This window comes from Lygodium microphyllum, chromosome 3 (assembly GCF_053477565.2).
Source record: "Lygodium microphyllum isolate KBCC chromosome 3, Lygodium_microphyllum_v1.1.10, whole genome shotgun sequence".
In the NCBI taxonomy this organism is placed as follows: domain Eukaryota; kingdom Viridiplantae; phylum Streptophyta; class Polypodiopsida; order Schizaeales; family Lygodiaceae; genus Lygodium; species Lygodium microphyllum.
Window position 1 is genome coordinate 119,533,735 of NC_141137.1, and position 15,396 is coordinate 119,549,130.

Sequence of the window (15,396 nt, forward strand, 5' to 3'; positions counted from 1 at the left end):
TAGGTCTCCTTCATTACAAGATATAAAAACATCTAACTCAAAATCTTGAAAGGATTTTGAATCAAATTACATGTAGTTTTTCATTTATAAAACATTTTTTTAAAGGTTCAAGATTTTAAACCATCTTCTTGAAAATTTGGAATTTTTACGATTCACTTTACATTAAACCTAGATTTTTCACGAACACTAGACCGTCAAAATGTGTGACTACTAACTAGTAACTACTAGTCATGACTCCCACGGCCTGGCAAGTCAGCGCCTCACGTGACAATAAGAAAATAAGTATTAAATAGGACGTTATGATATCATCACTTCGGCAAGAGCTTCAGGGAAGAACGGAAGCCATGGCAGAAAACATGAAGGAGAAGCTCAGCATGCTTGGCGACAGGCTCAAGCATCAGGGATCAGAGATGGGGAAGATCATGAACACGGGCATGGCGACGGTGAGCGAGAAGATGAAGGAGCTTTTCAAGGTGCCGTCTACTCCGGCAGGCAAGCTGGTGGAGGAGCTGACGCGCCAAGGAGAAGAAGAGGAAGAAGAAGCAGAAGCAGCAGCAGCAGAAGCAGAGGAAGGAGAAGATTGGGCCAAGAGCATGGAGCTTTGCGATCTCCTCAACCAGGACAAGGCCAACAGGGAGGACGCAGTGAAAGCTCTGAAGAGGTGCATCAGGGCCAGTAAGAACCCTCACCAGCAGCTTCTTGCCCTAACCCTAATGGAGACCTGTGTCAGGAACTGCGACAAAATGTTCTTTGAGATCTCCTCCCACGATGTCTTGGACGACATGGTCAAACTTGTAGATGACCCTAATACCCCCATAGTTAACAGAGACAAGGCCCTCAAGCTGTTAGAGTCTTGGGGTGAATCCTCTCATGAGCTTCGGCACTTGCCCAAGTTTGTTGAGACGTACAAGGTATGGTCTTTGACCTTCAAAACAAGAAACTCCTTTTCCGAATTTTCCCTTGCTGATTTTTTAATGCTCTGAACAGTGATAATCATGTGTTTATAATCATTGCCCCATCGGCATTGTGGATTATCATACCATTGGCAGTTTCTCGACACATGGACTCACACTCGTGCATGTGTGCACTTGTATTTTTACAGCTGTTTGGGAAACCCCCTACACAGTGAAAAGCTATCATGAAGTATAAAGGTAAAAAGATTAAGGAGCCCCTGCTTGACAAGGTAGGGTTCCATCTATGGTTGACAAGGTAGGGGTCCATCTACAAGAGTTTTGAGGACTACATCTAAGGGAGCTTTTAAGGAATCACTATATTGTATTTTTGTTTAGAGGAATGTCTTTAATATCAAAGATGTCATTGGTCAAGATGTTGGAGCCATCATAAAATTAAGTACATAATCATATCACAATGTGGAATCCATCTTTGAGATGTTCTTTAGTATTTATAGAGTCCACATTGTGATCATGATCATACTTTTGTATATTGTGGAGGATTAGGCACCATTGTTCTGCTAGTCTATGTAGGTGCCACCAATTGACATCTTTCTCCAAATTTTACTTATCATTATGGGCCATAAGAACAAGGATAGTATTTGAGACTTTGACCATAGGTACATCAACTACTTGCTCCATATCATAGCTACCAAAAATCATAGAATGGGAAGGCCAAACTCTAGAAATTATAGTAACCAAAAATTATAGAATGGGGAGACCCCATTCTAGAAATGAGATATTAAAAACTAGATCTTATTAACTTGATATAAACATTTGACAAATATACTAAGAAACTTCAAAAGCATCACTTTAAAGGCCATTTTTTACTAGTAAAATGAAAATGATGCTCCATTTATTAAGTAATAAGACCACTTGATGGTACAACTGATGCTTGAGCACATGAAAAAAAGCTAATAAACTAGAGTAATAGACATAGAAACTTTTGTAATACAAATGAGAAGATAACGAAAGCATGAGGTTTGAAGCCATTAGCTTGAGACAAGCATCATATGCAAGACTCAAATGGAGTTGGGCTTAGCATTTGCTTCATCGCACCTTCATTCCGCAAGCGTGTGAACATTGTGAAACAGATAGTTTTGAGTATCTAACAATAGAATAATCCTTGAATTCTAGATATTATGGTAAAACTTCGCTTAAAAGCTCTTCGGATTGGGCCCGATCAAAGACTATGCGGGATTATACATGAAGGATCTAGTTTTAAAACCACAATCGATTTTTACTACATCCACCTAACTTGGATATCTTGGGAAGAAGATGCCATTGATTGCTGAAAATTAGAGAACTTACTAATTATTGCACCCTACGTTTGAGAGAGAGAGAGAGAGAGAGAGAGAGAGAGAGAGAGAGAGAGAGAGAGAGAGAGAGAGAGAGAGAGAGAGAGAGAGAGAGAGAGAGAGATGCTAGGGTTTGCGTTGAGGAAACACAACATGTACGACAACCAAGACTGAAACACAAAGACTCAAACAGTGACAAACAAAACTCAAACCCTAAATGCAAACACTTAACTTAAAACTCAAAACACAGAGACAAACATAGAGAGAAGAAACTTTGAAGTGAATGAATGCTGTAAATGAATGTAAGAGTGTATAGAATGCCCAATGGCAGAGCAATGGAGTGTTGGAGAGTGACGTCCACTGGAGATGGATCCCAAGTGCTATGACCATTAGTTGGAGTGACGGAAGGCGAGGAAAACATCAAATGTTGATCACAAGATAGTCAAAAGACTGAGATGACGGCAATGGATGATGTCTCATGCAGTGGGTAGCAGTAGAAAGCTACGAATGCAGCAATGATGGAGCCACCAATAGGATGGGGATGGTTGCCGGCTGCTGCCAGGTGGAGAAAATGACAAAACACAAGTTGTACATTTACGCTTGATAAAGAGGGAGGGCTGCCACTTGTTGCCTGGTTGATGGAGTATTGAATGTAGGTAGGAGGAGGCAGTCTGTAGGCTGGCGATGGTAGACGGACCAATGTTGCAGGAGAGCCAGACGGTGGGTGACAACTATGGAAGAAGGTGCCAGGCACTAGAGGAGCTGTGGAAGGCATGGCAGTTGTCATAAAGGTTGAACCACCACGAGGATGAAGATTGTTGGCTGAAATTTGCACAAGAGGGGTGAGAACTTGCACAAAAGAAATGAGATTGAATGGTGGGGAACTTGTCTATTTATAGATGTTGAGGGGTGTTCCAAAAATTAGGGTTTTGGGGGACCATTGAAACTCTCTTGAACCATGGACCAAATTTGCATATTTCATTAGTTAAGCGTGTTTTGGGGCTGTTTAAGAATGCTAATTAGCTATAAAGTGTGTTTTAGCTCAACGAGAGAGAGAGAGAGAGAGAGAGAGAGAGAGAGAGAGAGAGAGGGGGTCAAGGTAAAGAAGGTGCATTAGCATTAAACCTTTCATTAAGGCCATTAGATAACCCCAAAACTCGAATGCACTACATGCTTAGTATGTGCTTCAATGTCTCATAAGCAAACCCACACACTCTGGTTGGTTTGATCTCTATAAATAGAGAGCATGTGTGCTAGGTCACTCGGATCCATTTGCATCCTTTTCTCTCCCACTCTACTTATTATTTAGTTGCTGCCATCAACTCCTTTAACTTCCATGACTACTTCAGCACTTGTTCAACACTCTCTAGCTGTTGTTATCATCATCCACATGTGGTAGACTCCTGCATTTGCTGTCCTTGTAGGCCATACATGATATCACCTAGCTTTTGGGGTTCTACTATTGCAGTTGCTTCATTTTGGAGCCTTTAGCCTGCTGGTCATATGTGTTGTAAAGAAATGCCCTAACATAGAAACTCAAATACAATCGTATGACAAAGCACGAATTGATAATAGAACGTAGTTAGGGTTAGGGTAACTCAAAGACAATAAACAGAATTAATAGTGAAATGAATAAATCTAAATAGAATACACTTAGATGAAGTGGTGATGTGTTCGAAGTCATCTTGTCCTGTCGTTCTTACTTCTTGCGAAGGGCTTTCAGATCAAAGGCCTAGGCCTAGGTTTCTTCAAAGAGATCCTAGCGTTGATACCATGTAAAGAAACACCCTAATGCAGAAATACAAATACAATTGTACGACAAAGCACAAATTGAATAGAACATAGTTAGGGTTATGGTAATTCAGAGACAACGAACGTAATGAAGAGTCTGAAATGAATGAATCTATATAATATAATGTTCATGTAGCAAACACACTATGCAATGAATGAATGTTGTAACCCGAACTCTTGTGTCTCAGATTGAGGTAGAGATAATGAGCTGGAGAGTGTGCTGTACTCCGATGTATCCTGAAATGCAGCAAGGTAGCCTTTGAAGGCGTCTCGCAATAGTGAACGCATTAGTGTGGATATTGGAACAATGTTAGACAAGCAAAGGAGAGAGATAACCAGCAAATGCAGGCAGCAGTAGCGAGGTGACGTGCAAGAAAGCATCGGGAAGAGGTAAATGCAGGAGTGTGGTGCCAAATGCAGCCTCTAGATTAAGTTGCTAACTGATGAGGATGTTGGTAGTACAGCAAATGTGGCTAGAAAGCTGCTGCGAGCTGCAAACATAGCCTTTGGAGCGTTGGCAAGCAATAGAAGATATGGACTGGGAGGTATAGGCTGGAAATGGGTGAAGACAATGTCAGGTAGGTTCAACTGAGATGTCCTCCACGAATGGGGTGTGAGCAACGAAGCTAGAGCACCTGAAACTTCTAAAAACGAGATTGGGCTGAATGGGAGGGCAAGTTGTCTATTAAATATTTATAGAAAGTTTGGGGCCTCCCAAATTAGGGCTTAAACTTTACATGTGGGACATTGAAACTCTCTCGAACTACTCATGGTGTAAAATAATGGTTAAAATTCAATTGAGTTGAGTTTTGGGGCTGTTTAATGAAAGCTAATGGTAATTTAGCTCAACACCCCTTGCATCATGAGCAGTCTATCTAGCACCTTTCTAGTGGCGGAGGAGCATCAATTTTACTCTCCTAGAGAGTTTGTAACAGCCATCTAGGGACTGCTTTTGCTGCATTTACAACATCCCTTTCTTGCTCAATTGCTTGCTCCACTATTGGAGGTAAAAATGATCAACCTAATCTAGAGTAGGTGGAGCAACAACTTGCTGTAGCACATCTATTTTTGAATTTATAGCAAGCACGAATACCAATGCAAGTGGCAAAAGCCCCTTAAAGACATCATCATTCTCATAGGTGGTTGGCATTTCAAATTGATCATGAGAATGAGCTACATTTTTCAGCAAAAATAACATCTTTGTTGACAAAACTCTTGTGAGTGTGAGGATCATACAAACGATAGCCTTTATTCTTTGAACTGTGTATCCAACAAAAATACATTTAAGTTTCTTATCATCTACATTCCCACAAAGCTCTTTAGGCACATAAACATATGCTACACACGCATGCCAAAGCTCTGTGAGAGTATGCAATGGAAGAGAATCATGAACATAGAGAGAGAGAGGGAAAGAGAGAGAGAGGGAAAGAGAGAGAGAGCAAGAAGAGAAGAGAGAGTGAAGTGATAAACTACACTAAATCTGAAATGAATGTTGAATACAGGAGAGAGAGAATGGACCAATGAGTCCCTGCATGCAGCCCATAGCATCAATGAGGGTACGGGATTAGGGTGAAGACTATGGTAGCACCAGAGATGGAGAGGAGTATTGGAGTCAGAGTGTGTACGAGCAACTTGCAAAAGAGAGTGATCTGCCCAGCCAGGTGCGAAAACCTCCAAAACTAGTTGAGCTGATTTGGCCGATCTACACTTGGCTAGGCTGACTGCAATAAAGATTGCGAAATGTTGATGTGGTAGTCCTAGAGTAGTTGCAAATTGGCAAGGGTTGGAAATGACTGGCAAGGTAGCACAGGCTTTAAAATGCTTGACAAACCTAAAAAATGCATAGTAAAATGTGCATGGGGAAAAGGATGCAAAGAAATGCACACAAAACTCAGGAAAAGCTCCTATGTCTCTGTTAGATTCTAATGGAGCTTGCAACTAGGAGATGACAAAGCGAGAGACTAAAATAGGCAGACTAACACCCCCTCTTAGATCTTGGGAAAGTCTGAAGACCCAACAAACGTATGTGATGAAGCATAGAAGTCTTGGGCAAAGACTTTATGAAGAGATTTGACACATTTTCTATTGTAGGATAGTCGACCATGTGAGAGAAAGGGTGGACAATGTTCGACAGGTGAGGCAAGCTGAAGAATGCAGAAACTGCCCCAAAAAATGCACATAAAATCCCGACTAGAGGAGAAAATGCACAGAAATGTAATAAACTGAGTGCTCTAGAATGAACTACCTTCTCCGTCAAAACAAGTGATAGACAAGTTAGAGCTCCTAAAGTCCTCGTTTACAATGGAATCTCTCCTCCGTGCTCTCAGGTAGGCTTTGATACCATGTGAGAGTGCGCAATGGAAGAAGAAACACGAACATAGAGAGAGAGAGAGAGAAAGCAGAAAGTGAAGGAAGAAAATCTGCAAGACAGTGTTAGGGATTGATGGGGGGGCTGCTATATATAGCCCCCAAGCCTCAAAATTGGCGGACCTGGCCTAAAACTGGCCGATTGCCCCATAATGTCCAACTTGCCCATAAAATGGGCCGACTGCCTACACCTAGGAGCTGACCAACTGGCCAAGACAGGCTAATAGACCACCCCTAACTCGGAATCCTCAATTTGCTTCTGTACATAATGATATTGAACCTATACGTGCTTCGTGTGAGCATGAAACATGGGGTTATTGACCAAAGCTAAGGCACTCTGGTTATCCACGGACAATTGAGTGGGACTCATTTGCAAAAAGCCAATCTCTGTCAATATCTGGCAAAGCCTAATTGCCTCCATAGCTGTGGAACAAAGGGCACAATATTCAGTCTTTGTAGAAGATAGTGCCATAGTAGGCTGCTTCTTATTGCTTCACGAGATAGATCCTGATCCAAGCAAGAAAGCATAACTTGTAGTGCATCATCTTGAATCCACATCACTTGCCCAATCGGAGTCACTCCATCTAGAAAGAGTGGCTTCCTATTTGTACATGATCCCATAGGATAGAGTCTCATGTAAATTGACACAATGCACAAAATGGCTCTCTAGTGAGCTGAGGGAGGTGTCTTTATAAAAGAAGATAGTAATGCCATCACAAAGAAAATATCCAGCCAAGTGTGAATAAGCCAGACCCATCATCCAGCTTGGTGGACTGGATCTTGACACCCCTCGATCGCCATTCTTAAGTCACCTTTGCCCTAGTCCTCGAGACATGGAAGTTCTAGGCGCCCTAATTGGATCATTCATAGTCTCATTCACTCATTTATTCAACATTCTAAAAATCCTGTTCTATGTGTTGTCATACTTTTGGCATTTCTCTGTGTTTACTATACTTCTTCTTTACATGTGTGAGCTTCAGTTTATGACTGATTTCATGGCCAATATTTTTAAAATTCGGTGGTTGTTTTTGTTGTGTCAATAATTTTGTTATTAAAATTTCGAAGAACATTAGATTTAAATGCCCTGCTAAACTTTATTTGCAACTGCCATTGCTTTTCAAAAATACATAGTGGATACATGTGAATGCCTTGCCCAGCTATATTTGTGGTTGTCATTACTTTTCAAAATCTCAAATTGCACACACATGAGCTCACACATTGACATGCCCAACACACCCCCCATGTAAGGGTATGGGCTTTGTAGCTATACCATGGCATAGGATCCAGAAACACCTATATAGGGAGTAGTAGTGACTCTGAGCTCAGCTTGGTTTCCACACTACATGTGATTCCCTATACTCAGTTGTGAACCCTCAGATGTGCAGCGTTAGGAGGGTGTAGTCTTGAGATGTGCCCCAATTTTGTATCTTTCGATATCAGGACTACAAAGATTCCTTATTGATATGTCTCGTGTACCATTTTGTTGTGCCTTTTTGTGCCTCATGATAGGTTATTACTTGAAGTCCCATGAAGGTCCGTAACACTTGGTAATAGAGCAACTCTAGCGTGGAGCATACTAGCTCGAGAGGGGAGCAAGCTCATGGACGGGGAGGAGATCCTACCATAACACATTGTGCAACACGACGCGACGATACCGATACAACACAGTGCGACGCCCTCTCGGGCGAGTTTTCTGTTGAAAATCGGAAGAGAACCTGATGTGCCAACAAAGTTGAGAGGGAGCCGTGGCATGATAGGGATGCGCGGCATACCATTCAAAAATGACTTGGAGAGAGCTGAGGCTGTGGTAGGACACTTACTTTGAAGAGAAAGATGAGCTGTGTCACTGGCTCAAAATCACATACAAGAAGAAAGAGATATGGCTCAAAATGATCGAGTAAACAAAGAAGACCATCAAGATGCTAAGGAAGACCCAATAAGGAGCAGATGTGCTGTGCGATCTCGAAGAGAAGGCTGAAGAGTTGGATGAAGACCTAGAAGAGATTGACTACTAGTTGATCATGGTGCGAGAGAGAGCCAGATTGTGGCAAGTGAAGATGGCCCGAGACCTCGATATGGAGTTACAAGAGAAAATCATGTTGAGGTAGGATTGGGAGATTGCTTTTGGATCTGAAGAAGCCAAAGAGAGGGCCGAACCATACTTGAAGCAGATGTAGGGTGAAAGAGTCCAAGAGTTGAAGAATGGAGCGAAGCCAACCAAAGAAGAACCAAAGAGCCAAGAAAAGCAGAAACAGGTGAAAGAAGACGAAGAAATATGGTCAGATGAAGAGGAAGTTGAAGGAAAGGGGAAGGATGAGCTCAACACTGGATCTTGGAACACCACGCCCCCAAGAAGAAGTTGACAGCTACTACCTCGACTACTACTCGGAAGACTACTACCCAGAAAGCTACCCTCAAGACCAATACTTCGACAACGAATACCCCCCTGAAGGAGATGGATACTGCCACCTTGAAGATGTTCCCATCGATTACCACCCAGAAGGAGAATACCTCTACACTGACTATTCCTATCCTAAAGAATGCCAAATTGAAGAAGTTCTAGAAAAGGAAGAAATGAGCTCAACACTGGATCTTGGAACACCACGCCCCCAAGAAGAAGTTGATAGCTACTACCTCGACTACTACTCGGAAGACTACTACCCAGAAAGCTACCCTGAAGACCAATACTTCGACAACGAATACCCCCCTAAAGGAGATGGATACTGCCACCTTGAAGATTTTCCCATCGATTACCACCCAGAAGGAGAATACCTCTACACTGACTATTTCTATCCTGAAGAATGCCAAACTGAAGAAGTTCTAGAAAAGGAAGAAATGATGGAATATTATGTAAAGGGAGAAGGATGGAAAATGGATGTGAGTTCAAAGGTAGAAAATATTATGATGGAGTTAGGATATAGAAAAGAGGAGGAAGCAAGGTGGACATGTTAGAGGGATGAACCACTGCACCTACAAGTTGTGGCCTAGTTGGTTGAAGAACCAGTGTTAGAAGAAGAGAAGGGGAAGGATGAGCTTGATCCTGATCTTGGAACACCTCCATCCATTGAGATTGAGGGTGGGGCTAGGTTGGCTTCCACTTGTGAGGCACGGGATGACTTTGATGAAGAAGAAGATGAAGAAGTAGATGAAGAGATAGAGTTAGAAGATGAGAATGGAAAGGCAAAAACACCTGGGTTAGGCCATTGCTACATGGAATCAACACTTCTACTTTAGGTGATGATATGGGTGAAGAAAAAGAAAGGAGAGAGGAATTAGAATAGAAGAAAGAAGAAGAGGGGGCGGATGTGCTTAGCCCAGATTTTGAAACACCTTGACTCCGACAACCTCAACCCCAACAAGAATTAACCAAACCCTCACAATTCAATGATGATAGGCTAGGAAAAGAGTTGAAGGAGAGAATCATGAAAATATGAGATGAGATAGAAGAAGATGATAGGAAAGAAGAAGAAAGAGATTTGTTAGATGGAGCCATAAAAAAGATCAAGGAAAAGATGAGACAAGAAAATAGAAGAAAAGAGATAGAAGAACAAGTAGTCTTAGCTAGGAAGAAGCTAGAAGAAGAAGAGAAGCTAGACCATGATAGGAGAAAAGTTAAAACAAGTAGAAGAAAACAAGAAGAAAATTAGGAAAAAGATTGAGCAAGAAGGAAAAGATGAAGAAAGCAAGTTGAAAGAACAAGTATGGAGAGCTAGGAAGTCAAAGGAAGAAGATAGAATAGAGCAAGGAGAGCAAGAAAAGATAGATCAAAGGAGAAAGGCCAAAGAAGAAAATATAGAAAACAAGAAGAAAGAAGAAGAGCAAAAGATAGAGAAGGAAAAGAAGGAGAATGAGACGAAGAAGGCGGCGAAACCAAACGCCAAGAAACAGAGGCAGGCCATTAGAGTCAAGATGAGAGATGACAATGAAGATGCCTCCAAAATCCCCCAAACTGAACTCGTGGCTAAGGACGAAGCAACCCTAGCTTTTGATCCAAGGCCACATCCTATCCCAGCCAAAGCGGATCAAATTAGGAACCAAATGCACTTCAGCAATGGAGTCATTGGCTACACCTTTGAGCCTGAAGAGCCAAACACTTATGAGCTTGGATAGGAGTCAGAGGACAAAGCCTTAAAGAAGGGAGGGCATGAGGGAGTGCTCGCAATATAGTCAAATCAAGGTAACTTAGTGCCATGGAAGGGAACCTTACTAGTTGAGCCTTGGAGAACTCTCCAACTCACTCTTAAGGTGAATGTCTTTGGACTATGGAACGCATTGGGACTATACTCAATGCCAACAAAGATTGAGATCTTGGCATTTAGGCCACAAGCATTGCAAGGAGTTGTCATCCCGATCCTATGGATCCGTAACACACCAAGCACCACACATATGGGCATCACCCCAAGAAGTTCAAGGATACCTCTATTTCTACAAACCAAAATCCGATCTAAGTGTGACGACTTAGTCTATCCCCCGCCAAGAACCTCAACTCCAAATGAGGCTAAGAAGAGCCAAAGAGATGCCATGTGCCAAGACCGCATCTTCCGTGTGAGAAGGTAAGCTGAACCAACCAGCTTGTCTAAGTACAAAGCAAGCAAGAAAGCAAAGAGGCCAAAGAAACAACTCAAGTGCTTGACTCGGTGATGAGGGCAAAGCGTCTTGGCAAACGAACCAAGAGACCCAAGTTTCCAAGGCCCAAGGCGATGGCATGAAGAAAGGGAGAACCGACGCAAGGAGCAACTCAATGGACTGCCTTCCTTAAGGCATGGCACAACATAGTGACAACCGTGCCACCATGCCTTGACCCCAACAATGCGATAACTTGGGATCGTGCCTACAAAGCTTGGTATGCAAAGCCATAAGTGCCAAGCCAACCTCCAGTTAGGACTATGAAGTCTCTACTTCTCAAATGTAATTAAGTTGAGGGTGGACTGGAATGAAAAAACAATAAAACAACTAAGTCTAGATGGGTAGACCCTGGCCAGCTTGATAAGATAAGCTATGTTAAGACTTCCAAGTCATAGTGCGGCAGACACTGAACGGCTTGATAATAAAGGCTACGTTAAGACCCTGCTAATGAGTGAGTCGTAGATTGACAGACACTGATCAGCTTGATAGCATAAGTTGTGTTAAGACCTTGGAAAGAGTCAAGAAACCACCCTTAGATTGCTGAGGGCAGCAATCCATTAAGCGGGGGTGAGTGTAAGGGTATGGGCTTTGTAGCTATACCATGGCATAGGTATCACCAGGTGGTGATACTTTTTGCGGTTGCTTTGCTTATTTACTTTTGTAAATATTTTATTTTTCTTTTCTTTAGTTGCTATTGCTTTTTATTCCCAGAGTTCTCTTGGATTAAGCCAGGATCTTTGCATGGCCAGAAGAGGTAGCCATTGGGACAAATTGGATTAATGGTTTGTTCGAGCCTTGGGACCGGATTGAATGGGTACTAAAGAATAGAATGCCAGTGTTTGGGATTGTGTGCTTAGCCACTAGAGATAATGCAGGACAACGAGCTTGACCAAGACAAAAGATGCACATGTGAGAATGCCTACGAAATAAAAGTCACCGTAATTGAGCCACATTACACTTTTTGATGTGGTTGCAATGATAAAAGTTGCTTAGAACAACTTGAGGAATGTAGGGGTCACCATCCCTAAAATTTAGGGAGTTAATATTTTTGGACCCCAGAATATGTTCGCATCATTATCTTCGTTTTTGCATGAGGATTAATTCTTTGGTGTGCCGAGGTCAAATTTTGCACCGATCATGGAGAATTTTAGATCGGAAGGTTTAAATGGGAAAATTGTTACGTGTATGTCATGTGTCACAATTTGGGCACAAATTCCCAAAAGAGAGAGAGCAGCAGGAGGGGCAGATCTGAGTGTGAATTTTTTTTTGGGTTGAGGGCAGATTGCTGCAAGTACATCAGCTATGGAGAGTATTGCTTCGTCTCTGACTCATGTATGGAGGTAGAGCTTGCTCCCTCTGGTCAACACTCTCTCTATTCTTAGAGGAAATGCTCGGCATGATGAACTGATTCAATCGAATGTACAGTTTTGTGTTTTCTTTGCTCTTTTGCTGAGGCAAGAGCCTCACTGTCCAGGTTCAAGAGCAGCTGATTGCTTCTCCAATGCAGGAACTAAAGAAAGTGATGAATATGCTACACAAGAAAAGTGTTTTCAGCTCTGATTTAGTGCTGTTTGTTGTACTGTTTTACTGCTGGAACGATGCCAGGGTCAAAGGGTTTGTAGTCCAAGTGGTATGGAACAGATCTGGAATGGAATAAGGCAGAGAACAGGTCAAGAAACAGGTGAAAAATAGTAAATACAGAGTTCTGTAGATTGCAATTCTACACTTGAATTATTGAGTTATGGTCACAGAAAGTGTTTTCCTACTTGGGATGTTGTTCTGGATATGCTGTATTGTCTTTATGCAGCTGAAATTTACTAAGAAAAGATGAAAGTCAATTGTTCATAGGCTTTGTACTTTGGAACTTTTTTTTTTTTTGGTAACTTTCCATCTTTTGATTGATAAAGAAATACTGAAAGGGGCATTGGACTTCGGGGTCAATCTAGTGTTGAGTGAGGTCTTTGTTTGTGTGTGTATGTGAAAAGACCAGGTATTGATTGAAGGGACTACCACTTTATGTGAGTCATAGATTGGTTTCAGTAGGAGTGAGAAACACCTATATAGGGAGTAGTAGTGACTCTAAGCTTAGCTTGGTTTCCACTCTACATGAGATTCCCTATACTTAGTGGTGAACCCTCACATGTGCGGCGTCACAAGGGTGTAGTCCTGAGATGTGCCTCAATGTTGTATCTTTCGATATCATGAATACAAAGATTCCTTATTGATATATCTTGTGTGCCATTCCGCTGTGCCTTTTTGTGCCTCTTGACAGGTTATTACTTGAAGTCCCGTGAAGGTCTGTATATCCCCCCCCCCTAGCGGTCCGGTAAAAAACTCTCTCTCTCTTTCTCTCTCTCTCTCTCTCTCATCTGGTTATATGGATGAATTAGTTAGTAGAAAAGAGATTGAGAAAAATAGAAAATGGCTCTCTCTGCTTTGGTCAACACCATGTAAAATGCCTAACAAGCTGGCTTTTTCAGTGAATCAAGGTCTTACAACCAAAAATTTATAACTTGGCTTTAAACTGTGATTGTGTATAGAGTTTGAGGTCAAGGGGAGTAAGGTTTCCCTTGCGAGATTCAGAAAGCATGGCTCCTATATTTACTCCTCCGAAGTCCTGTATAGTGCCTACTGAAACTAATCATGCATGGCGACAGTCTAATGAAAAGCTAATTGGTAGACATGAAGATTTAGATTTTCCTCCAGATATATTTGATGTGTTGGGTACTGCACAAACGATGGATTTATTTGGTACTGCTCGGAACTGTGTAGACCTCCTTATGACGGTGCTGACATCTTCTCCACAGCATGAAGCTCTTCAGGTATGCTACATATCACCATGTAACATACCAGCATTCATTCTGTAGCTTTTATTGTTTAAATTGTTATTGAATGCAAAACTTCTTTTTCTGGTGCAAATGGCCATTACTATATCTGAACTCCATAAGTGGAGGCAATAAATAGGATTTTGCTTGTAGAGATATATGATATTCTCATATGCAAACTTTGTGAAGATGGTAAGTGTTATTGTTTTGAACTTTTGGTGGATTCTATTTTTAAAAATTATATGATTTACTTCTCGCAGGATGAGCTTACGCTGGCACTAGTGGAGCAGTGCTATCAATCTCAATGCGTCGTGCAAAGAATTGTTGAACAGGCTGGTGATAATGAGCTATTACTCTTTGAAGCATTGAATGTGAATGATGAGCTTCAAAAGGCTCTTTCCAAGTATGAAGAGATGAAAGAATCTTTATTGGCAAACAGCAATTGGCCTTCGTTATCCCCAACCACGATCAGTGATTCTCATTCGTTTGCTGGTTCTGAAGCCTGTGTTAACAGCACCACTTCAAACTCAAATGAGTAGACAATTATAAAAGAAAGCAATGTGTTGGAAGTGTGAAAGTTCTGTGGGGAGATTCTGGTGGGTATTGTTTGGGCTGTTCAGGAGGGACTTCTGTATAAACTGTTTGTTCTTGGGCATGGCAGCCCTCTGCTTGTTTGTTTGCAGAAGTGGCGTGCTTTTTGAATAAATTCTTGTTCTTATTTTGAAGAAGGTTGGGTTTCTGATTGGTCCTATAACAAAATATTACAAGAAAGTTCAAGCAGCGCAGGTCAAGCTTTGTAATCAAGCAGCCATGAACAAAAATGTTCTCATGCTTAGTTGCACATCATTGAGTCAAACTCCCAGACATTTGTTTCCTTTTTCCTATAGTTTCCCTCTATGTGTGTCTTGCATTCATTTACGTTGCAAGATAAGAAAGAGAGAATGTTGCACAATTGTAAATTTATCTGCTCTAATGTACTTGGCGATTTCAGCTTTTTTTCATGCAGGCCTAACTGGCTCAAAATGTAGTAGTGCATTCTTGTTACTCTCTATGTAGTGGCAGATCGGTGAGCCATTCAACACCGGCCATACAGATATGAAAAAACATAATATAATGTGGAGTTGGATGTTGGTTGATGTTCAGATTCTTTCCACGCAGGAAGAAATTCAGCTGTGCTGTTCCAAAGCTATCCATCATCTCAATATTATTCTTTAGGATGCAATTTCAATTGGTGGTGCCTGAAATATCAGGATGCTGGTGTCATAACAGGACCACCGCCAATACGATGCGGGCACCTTTACCCTTATTGGATGCAAAGGGAGGATGAACCTCACCTCTGTATGGTGTGGCAGGCCATAAGGGGGACTGTTGCCATAGACAATCAGGATCATAGGAATACCATAGTCCATCATAAGACAGTCAGGGCAATCGAAGCAACTTGTTAGGTAGGAGAGGAAAATTTTGATTCAATCATGTGACATTGCCAAAGCTGGGAAGAGGGATAGAACTTGAATAGCTACTGTTTTCGAGAGCAAGCTG

General features: G+C 41.7%; 1 protein-coding gene across 1 annotated transcript; it reads left to right on the forward strand.

Moving 5' to 3' along the window:
- The first annotated feature begins 300 nt into the window (after positions 1-300).
- LOC148038815 (TOM1-like protein 1) lies at positions 301-14,856 on the forward strand. Its single transcript, XM_087674689.1, has 3 exons — positions 301-911; positions 13,573-13,854; positions 14,118-14,856. Exons 1-3 carry the CDS (start codon positions 345-347, stop codon positions 14,394-14,396), a joined length of 1,128 nt encoding a protein of 375 aa, XP_087530815.1. The 5' UTR covers positions 301-344; the 3' UTR covers positions 14,397-14,856.
- The last annotated feature ends 540 nt before the right edge of the window (positions 14,857-15,396 follow it).

Bases quoted from the DNA above. Each gene is read 5' to 3' on its own strand.
- LOC148038815 (XM_087674689.1), top strand. From the start codon at position 345: ATGGCAGAAAACATGAAGGAGAAGCTCAGCATGCTTGGCGACAGGCTC. The intron at 912-13,572 runs GTATGGTCTTTG...GATTGTGTATAG, and splicing joins AGTTTGTTGAGACGTACAAG to AGTTTGAGGTCAAGGGGAGT. The intron at 13,855-14,117 runs GTATGCTACATA...TACTTCTCGCAG, and splicing joins CACAGCATGAAGCTCTTCAG to GATGAGCTTACGCTGGCACT.